The sequence below is a fragment of the Zea mays genome, chromosome 4 (assembly GCF_902167145.1).
Source record: "Zea mays cultivar B73 chromosome 4, Zm-B73-REFERENCE-NAM-5.0, whole genome shotgun sequence".
Lineage (NCBI taxonomy): Eukaryota > Viridiplantae > Streptophyta > Magnoliopsida > Poales > Poaceae > Zea > Zea mays.
In genome coordinates, this window is record NC_050099.1 from 197438805 (window position 1) to 197448127 (window position 9323).

Genomic DNA, 9323 nt, shown 5'->3' on the forward strand with positions numbered 1-9323 from the left:
TATTATTTTGTGCCGGGCCGTGCTTTGGGCTCTTATTTTCGGGTCGTGCTCGTGCTAGCTCGAAAAGCCCAGCCCAGATTCCCAGCACTAGTCCCCACGACGATGGATAAGAAATGAAGGGAGCTCGATCCATCCATGACCTGTTCTCGATCGGTCGTGCTCGTGCACGCGGAACCCGTGAGAGTAGGATGTGGCTATGGTACCGGCCTCGCTCGCTGCAGTTACACCGCACCTAGCTACCGCGTGCGTGACTCCCATTATTCGATCGATTTACTCTAGTCAACATCATTAAGGCCATGTTCGGTTAGGGAGTTACCGGCCGGGATGAAGCCCAGAACCCCATGGATCGCTCCCGCTTGGAAATTATCCCTGTCCATCAGAAACGCGCGTTCGGTTAAGCCCGACATGGGCTACTTCCCGGCCTTTCCTCGTCACCCAGGCCTTGGAACCAGGCCCGGTCGCTGCGGGGTGGGAAATATCCCGGACACACGCAGGCAATAGGCCGTTCATGGATTAGGGCAACAGCCACGAAGGGCACGCCGCATGCGCACGGCAACTGTGGCACGGAGACCGGATTCCTCACGCCTGCTGGCGTCGATCTCCTCCGGAGGCTGCTTCTCACCGGTATTCTTCTTGCTCCCTGTCTCAACTAGGGCGTTTAGGGTTCTTGCGTCTCTTCTTAGATCCAACTGCTCAGGCGGCGATGAGTTCTTAGATCCAATCCCAGCGAGATTCGGTGCCAGCTTCCGAATCCATCGGTCCATCCCAGCGAGATTTGTTGCCAGCTCCCGAATCCATCGGTCCTAGCTGTCTGAGTTGATCGGCACCGTGCGAGCCGGCGGAAACAGAAGCTGTCGCCGCCTTCTTGACAGAACGCGCGTGCCTGCGGACAATGGCATGGAGACAGTGCGCAGAGCAGTGACCTGTTGTGCTGCCTGCCTGCCGCGGCGTGCGACTTCTCCTTCCTGCGCTGCGCCCAACTGCTTATTTCCTTGCGCTGTCGACTCATCTAAACACCAGTCGCGATCGCGTGCAGCGAGGCGGCAGCAAGCAGATCGGGCGGGCCGTGCAGGGCAGGGCAGGGAACACGGCACGTATGGCTAACAAACCAAATCAGTTGTCCCTTGCAAACAAACCAAATCTTGCACGATGGATCAGCTCTCTGCTTGATTTTTGTTGTTGTCCGACACTTGGGTCTATCCATCTTTTTGCTTGATTTCTGTTCCTGGTGCAGAAAATAAATTTAATTATGTCAGATTCACCTTGAATATTGCCTATCTGCAGCAGCTGAAATTACTAGCCTAGTGATTTTATGCAAGACGATGAGTTCAACCAGACCGGCCACAACTTCTTCCTTCTCAAAAACTAGTTTCTCACATTTGACCTGAATTCACAGAACATGGGGACCTATCAGCCATCCTGTTCGGTTTTGGAACTCGATGCTAACTGTTAACTAACGCATGAGAATACCTTAATAACCCCGCAATATTTCATTTTAGAGTACATATATTTACTTATACTTGTCTATATGTATTTCTAACAAAAACCTATTATATTTCTAGCTTATCCCTGCACCAGTTTGAGTTGGAGAAGACGAACTTCCACCGTCTTGGGACCCTATATCCTCTCCTTTAGGTACTTGTTATATTCTAAATGTTCTTTATTACACCATGTTCTATTTTTGTTGGTGTTTATTTTCTGTCATGAATTTTGTTTTAGTTAGCAATGGATGTGGCACTAAGAGATCACCTTAGACAGAGGAGAGATGATGATGATGATGACATGATGTTGTTTTTTCTCCCTATGCTACATATATTGGGTTCTAGTTCAAACATAGTAAGGGAAAAGAAGCGAAGACATACATCAAAGTTAAGTGGCGAAGAACATGTTCAGGAGTTGCTTCAAGGTCATTTGAAGAACTGCCGAGTAGCGTTCAGGATGGAGCCTGAAATTTTCAAATCCTTGGCAAGTTATCTTAGAAGGGAGGGGTTGGTCCGTGATACAAGGATTAAGGTCGAGGAAAAGTTAGCATTCTTCTTATACATGCTCAGCCATAATGCCTCATTTGAAGACCTAATAGGAGAATTTGGGCATAGTGGTGATACATATCATCGTCACATCAAGCATTTCTTTGACCTAGTTGTTCCTACACTCTCCAAGCAATTCCTGAAGCCACCAAATCCTAATCATGTCCATCAAAAAATCGAAAGGAATCCTAGGTTTTATCCCTACTTCAAGGTGATCACATGAATTATCCTATCATATGTCAATCATTTCTTTGACCTAGTTTTTTTTCTTTGACCTAGTTTTTTCTATGCAGAATTGCATTGGTGCAATCGATGGCACTCATGTGCCTATATCGATATCACCTGACAAAGCCGCTCCATTTAGGAATAGGAAGGGCACTCTTACTCAAAATGTAATGGTAGCGTGTGATTTTGATCTCAATGTAACTTTCATATCCACTGGGTGGGAGGGGTCCGCGACGGATGCTAGAGTTCTTAGGGCTGCAATGAACAATGGCTTTCAAGTACCTCTGGGGAAATTTTATTTAGTAGATGGCGGTTATGCCAACACACCATCTTTCCTTGCCCCATATCGCGGAGTTAGGTATCATTTGAAGGAATATGGGGCAGGTCGCCGAAGACCACAAAACTACAAGGAGATCTTTAATCATCGCCATGCAGTGTTGAGGAATCATATTGAAAGGGCCTTGGGAGTTATAAAGAAACGCTTCCCCATCCTTAAGGTTGCCACGTTTCACAAAATAGAAAACCAAGTGAAGATACCGGTAGCAGTTGCCGTGTTGCACAACATTATTCGGTCTCTCAAAGGAGATGAACAATGGTTAGAAGATCAGGCAGAAAATGTTCAAGGCAATGTTGTTGATATTCCAGATGGGGATCAAAGCAATGATCAAGGCAGTGAACAAGGCAACAATCTCAGAGACACAATTGCACAACAAATGTGGATTGATTATCAACAACATAGAAGCAATTAGTGATGCATTAGAATATGTTTTATTGTTATTGGGATTGCAATAAGTTCTTAGGAAATGTAGTTTGTACTAGTTATGATGCTTTAATGTTATTCGAATATGCTTTCAGTTATGCTTTAAAAATTATTGTTGTTCACAATTATGCTTTCATGTTCTAATTATGCTCATGTTATAAGTTACCATGCTTGGAAGGGGGTCTCCAAGATTAAACATGCTTGCAAGGGGGTCTCCTAGATTTAACATGCTCTTATCTAAAGGTGCACAAAAGAAAAAATCTCCTATAGCTACTGCTTCAAAGACACATGGAGGCTCTCCAAAAGGTATACATGTTGGTTCTTTCTGATTAGTTTTGGTTTTTTCTTATGTTGCTTATGTGCTGATTTGCAGGGAAAACAAGAGCAAATTGGAATTCTATGTTAGAGAAGACCCTTGTTGACTTGTTACATGAACACAATACACCTGAATATAAGGGTAACAATGGTTGGACACCTGATGCATGGAACAAGATTGCCAAGGAATTTCAAGAGAGGGAAAGATATGCAGGTTTCTCAAAAGTTCAAATCCAAGAAAAGGAAAAGGAGTTAAAGAGAGATTACAGGATGTTGAAAGATGCGAGGAAACAAAGCGGAGTTTCTTGGGATGAGAAAAGGTGTATGATTCAAGTTGATCCACCGATATGGGACAACATAATCAAAGTAAGTTTATTAACATGTTTATGTAAACTTGAGATCTTTTTGTGTGTTGTCAGTTCTTAGCTTGGCATTTACATGAATATTTAAGTGTTATTTGTTTTATTCATCTCACATTTAGTTTTTTACTTTATTGTGCAGTCATTTCCAAGGGCTAAAAAATTCCGCAACAAATCTTTTCCTTTGTTTGAAGCTTTGGGAGAGCTACATGATGGTTAGTTTTCCTTTTACCAGTAACTAAGTTTATTCACTATGTTGTACTATTTCTTGCACTAAAACTTCATTGTATAGGTAATACTGCTGAAGGGACCTACAACTTCACTTCTACTCAACCAAATGGTCCAGATCTCACACAAATTGGGTCTGGAGATGTTCCTATCAATATAGAAGACCGTGAAGATGTGGGAGACCCTTTGGCAGATCACAGACAAAATGAAGTAGAAGACAAAGTGTATGAAGTTGAAGGGGTTGATGTAAATGCTGATAGGCAGGATGAAAGGTCAAAAAGGACTTTTGTTGTTTCAAGGAATGAAGAAGAAAAAGGACTAAAGAGGCCAAAGAAGAGTTCCAACATAGAGGTATTGATGGAGAGGTACCTAAACATTAGAAGCAAACAAGCTGAAGATGAAACGACCCAATTGGCAAGAGAAAGGGAGGCAAGAGGAGGTGATGATTTCTCAATTAAGAATTGCATAGCAGTTCTAAACACATTGGAAGTCACAAAAGAGGAGAAGGTCAAAGCATATAAGGTGTTCAAGGACCCTGACAATCGACAGATATTCTTGAGTGCATGCAATGATGATAGAGAGGCTGCATTGATGTGGTTGAGGGATGAGATGGCTTAGCAGGTATACCTAATGTTTACTACGTACTTGATTTTACATACCTTGCATTATTTCATATTTTAGATCAGCAAACAGTATGTTGCTAGTTTTTAGTTTATCTAATTTGCTTGTGGACTTTATAATGATTTTACATACCTTGCATTATTTCATAGCATCTCATTTTGTTTAAGAACATTTCGATTTTGTTTCCTTTTTTTAGTTCCTGGTATTCACACGACAAGCTGAATAATAGTTTTGGATTTTGGAGTATATTCCAAAATGGATTTATAGAAAGATTATGAATTAAGTACAAAGTTTAGAAATTATAGGGTTTTGAATTAGGAGTGCCAGATCTATAATGTGATTATAGAAAGTTCATAAGTTCATAATGTGATTGTAAAATTGTTTTGGATCTGTTCACAAGATCTTATCTTTATGTGTAATTACTTCATGTATATTGTTACCGTGTGGCAAAGTATTTTGATAATGGAGCTGTGTTGGTTATCTATTTCATCAATTTAACTACCTGGTAACTATTTTGATAGATAACAGAGTTGTGTTGGAAGGAGGGTTCATCGGAGAGTGGCCACTAACATATTCTGCAAGTTACATTCTACCTTTTGCCACTCACTACTGCTACAGCAAATGAGCAATCTTATTAGGATATAGAGGATTTGATATACTAAATTTACTTCTTGTTGTGCAGACTGTTGATCCATATATTTCAGATGAGAGAGTGGGATTAGCTGAGCCTGCAGAAGGAATACAGACTGTGCCCTCATGGGAAAAAACTAGACAATTTGAACTTGTTGCTTTGAGTTGCTTGTACTGACTTGCCTGTGAAAAAACTTTGCTTTGGTCCGAAGAACACTGAAAAAACTATGCTTTGGTCTGCTCTGAATCTAGATTTAAATTTCTTTGATTCTGATTCTGAAATGATGGTTGAGTCTGCTTGAATAAATTCTTTGGATGTATTGGCCGTACCGACTTGAATAAGTGGGTATACTAGATATACACGGTGCCAAACACAATTGTGCTAAGGATTAACCGAATGGATTCTCGAGAGAAGGATTAAATCCAGAGAGGGATTAAACCCCCAAAGGGATTGAGTGAAAGAGAGGGATCCACTCAATCCCTCCTTGGATTTGGTCCACTTGAGGAATAAATCCCTTTCAAACGAACAGGCCCTAACTGGTCGATCATATTCCCTTCACCTTGAGATTCTGTGTTGGCCAGTTTTTGTTGATACAGACTGACTGGTTCGTTCGAGAACGCACGTATCGATCGATCGATCCGGCGGGTCTCCGTCCGGTTGTCTCCAGGGCACTAGATAGTAAGATAGCTAGCTAGCTAGCTGATAAGGTGGCAACAGGCCAGCGCACCAGCAATTCCACGCGCTACCTAGCCTCTGCATGTTTAATTTCCACCATGTCCGCGACGACTTGGACTACCCCGTCCGTCCCCGTCCCGATCGGCGTCGGAACGGGAAAGACAAAACCGCATCCCGCGGCCTGCCATATGCATATGCATGGGCACGCATACGCTTCCAAGTTCCAAGCGCGTATTCCCGGTGTGCGTGGGTCGCAAAAGTCAGGCTCATCTCTGTTTGAGCGTCGTCGTTTGACTGTGTGTAGCTAGGGTGATCGATCGATAGGGACAACGTACGGTACTACTAGGCACTAGCTAGCCAGCTAGAGGCATCATACAACATGCAGTGAATGGTGCAGACGAAGATGCATGGATGGATAGGCGGTCGACGAAACTGAAGGCACGCCTGCCGGTGGGCGGTGGTGGTGGTGGTGGTCGTGCGTGGTGGCCCATCTTCGTTGTGCAGCTAGCTAGCTAGCTAGCGGATCGGGTGTGACCTGCTAGTGTGCTAGCTTCTGCGCGTGCTTTTGGGACGTACGTTCCCATCAGCACGTACGTGCGGCTGTTCTATAGCCTCCTCCTCCTCCAAATGTCAGCACACACAGCATGCAGCAGGATCCGATCCATGGAGGGAGGAATTAATAATAATCGAAATTGGGAAAATGAATGGAGGCTGCGGCGAATATATATATGGATCAGCGACAGCTAGCTAGCAGGCAAAGAGGGCCATCTGGAGTTGGACTTATATTACGCAAGGGGGACGGACGGGCCGGGACAACGCACGAAAACTTCCGTTGTCCGTTTCCGTTTGTGCCCACGCACGCACGCACGCTGCAGAGACACGTACGTAGTATATGCTTGACAAGTCTCGGAGTAGTAGCGTGACGCAGCATGGACCGGCCGGGTCCATTATATTCTCTTCAAAATGGTCGAATATACCAATCAGAGTAGAAGGTCCAGGTCCACCTCGATTATTGATCAATCACCGCTTGTGTCTACCTCTCGATCGCCCTAGCTAGCTCGTGCCTACCTTACCACTACCTCATCTACGTGTCAAGAGCACCCATGCATATCTGCACGCACGAACTGTGTATCTGCTGGGAACTCTCTGCTTGTCTGCTGCCTAAGCTAGCTAGCCCGGCCGCCGGACATGGCGCTGCCATCACTCATTACCGGAATTTGACTCTTTGTCGAGTGTTATATTTTTTGCCGAGTGTTTTATTTCGGACACTCGGCAAAGAGTTCTTTGCCGAGTACCACGCAAAAAACCCTCGGTAAAAGAAAACACTCGGCGATGAAGCTCTTTGCCGAGTGTTTTATTTTTGACACTCGGCAAAGAGTTTCTTTGCCGAGTGTCACAAATACAACACTCGGCAAAAAGCTCTTTGCCGAGTGTTTTTCCTCCAACACTAGGCAAAGACAATTTAAAAATCACATTTTAAAGTAGTAAATTAATTCAAATGAAAAGGTTTTCAACTACAAATTTGTATAACTCATCATGATGTACAATTTATATATTGAACATTTCTTCATATGACAAAATAAAAACAAATTTATTCATAAAACCTATATCTCTCTCGTAGTTTATGAAACTACGAGAGAGACGTATAGAATTTGTGCATATTGTTAGAACCATTATCTGAGATAAACAAATGACCAAACAACCAAAATAAACTTTGTAGATCTTGAGAAGTTATAGAAGTTTATAGTTGACAACTTTTTCATTTGAAGTCATATTATCAACAAAAACTACGTATGAATTTTAAAAAATTTAAAATTTGAATTTTGAAAACGACTTCAAAAGAAAAAACCACCAACATGAAAGTTGTAGGTATTGAAGAGTTATGCACCTATAGTTGTACTACTATATCGTACGAATGCATGCATGTCCGTGGAAGCGCTGTATGTGTCGTCAGTTGTTGTACCCACACGCGCGCGTACACCACGCTTTCGATTTCGATCGATCGACAGGGACAAGACTTGCATATGCGTGTGCAGAGAGATTCGCGTCTTCGTGCATCTCGTGGACACAGCTCGATCGCATCGCACAGCATACTAGCTACGTGCTACAGCAACGCTACGCACGCTGCCGGCTCCGCCACATCTAGCAGTAGTGCATGCTGCAGGGGCCGGATCCTTTCCTTCGCTTCAAGCAAAGCAAAGCAACGGAGAGAAATACGTGTGCATGATGTGTTTGGTGTGGCCAACGGAACTGACGATGGAATACGTATCGACTCCTCCTACCCCCGTCCGGCCCGGCAGCGCACGCACGCAAAAGCTGCAGCCGAATCATGTCGTGTCGACCATGCCATGCATCCGTGCATGGAGGCCACGTCGCACGTCCACAGCCAGCGAGGAGGAGCAGCCACCTGCTATGTGTTGGCATGTAGAGACACCTAGTAAACATAAAATAAATAAATCTATACTATATTAATATATTAATTTCAACGGTCGTTCCGCGTCATCTTTCTACAAATAATCCATCAGATCTATTTTAAATTATCTATTGCACGACCGTTTCCTCCACGCAACCAACCACACCACCGTATATAGATGGCCAAACGACGTTAGCCCATCAGACCATTTGGTTAAATCAGCACGGCACGCCGACTTGTTGACTGTGTCGGGACCTCCGCATATAGATGACCAAACGACGTTAGCCCATCGAGCCATTTGGTTAAATCAGCACGGCACGTCGACCTGCTGACCGTGTCGAGCTGGCTCGTTAGCACATCGGACCACACCCTGATGGAAGAAGGGCAAGAGACACTGGATGAAGTCGTCTAACCACTAGAACATCATGCTCATGTGTTTTTAATATTGAATATAAAATTGTATATATGTATATATGATTTTTGTAAAATAAAAAATATAATCGTGTTGGATCGAACCAGCACTACGGACCAAGGCTATGGCCTAAGCACGGCGCAACGCTCATGCCGGGCTAGCCCAGCCACTATTAAATAGGTTGTGCCTCGGGCCCGCTCGTCAGAAACGACCCATTTGGCTATCTTACCTCCACACGATAATGTTGGTCATCGCCTCAGTTGCAGTAGCTCGTTCGCCATCCTACTTCTTTTCTCTGTCCCCTCATGACTCCGCATCTACGCCACCCCATTCTCGGCAGAGGGCGTGGGAGCAGGCGCCTTCTCCCCAGTATTCGTCCGACACCAGCCCCGACACCGACATGGGCAGTGGCTATTGCGCGTCCACGAGGACGTTTCACAGTATGCGCGCACCATCGTTTTCGCCGTCGTCGGAAGTCTCGTTCGTCTTCCCGGCCTTCGCCCTATTCTTCCTCCCCAACCTACTACCCCCGCCCATGGTCGCAGCCGTGAGTCGACCGACACTCGTCGACACGGGTACGGGGCGAGTCGGTCTTGCTCCTGGCCTTTCTCCATGCGTGCCGCCAAGGAGGAAACGGTGGCGTCTGCCACTCTTAGG

General features: G+C 44.6%; 1 protein-coding gene across 5 annotated transcripts; it reads left to right on the plus strand.

The window, feature by feature from the left end:
* The first annotated feature begins 456 nt into the window (after positions 1-456).
* Positions 457-5398, plus strand: LOC103654396 (putative nuclease HARBI1). 5 transcript variants are annotated; one of them, XR_002269268.2, is made up of 8 exons: positions 511-624; positions 1563-1635; positions 3175-3318; positions 3386-3693; positions 3829-3901; positions 3979-4535; positions 5057-5116; positions 5218-5398. XR_002269268.2 is itself a non-coding variant. In NM_001370070.1 (7 exons), exons 3-6 carry the CDS (start codon positions 3180-3182, stop codon positions 4530-4532), a joined length of 1074 nt encoding a protein of 357 aa, NP_001356999.1. In that variant the 5' UTR covers positions 511-624; positions 1563-1635; positions 3175-3179; the 3' UTR covers positions 4533-4535; positions 5218-5398. The 5 variants fall into 5 exon arrangements, 4 of the variants coding, with proteins under 4 accessions (XP_035822998.1, NP_001356999.1, NP_001356998.1 ...); NM_001370070.1 differs by lacking the exon at positions 5057-5116; NM_001370069.1 differs by lacking the exon at positions 5218-5398 and having other exon boundaries at positions 5057-5199.
* The last annotated feature ends 3925 nt before the right edge of the window (positions 5399-9323 follow it).

What these genes read in the sequence shown, in the direction of transcription:
- LOC103654396 (XM_035967105.1), top strand. Translation starts at nt 1,726, where the DNA reads ATGGATGTGGCACTAAGAGATCACCTTAGACAGAGGAGAGATGATGAT. An exon ending in GGTTTTATCCCTACTTCAAG is followed by an intron (nt 2,239 to 2,320) that starts GTGATCACATGA and finishes TTTTCTATGCAG; the next exon opens with AATTGCATTGGTGCAATCGA.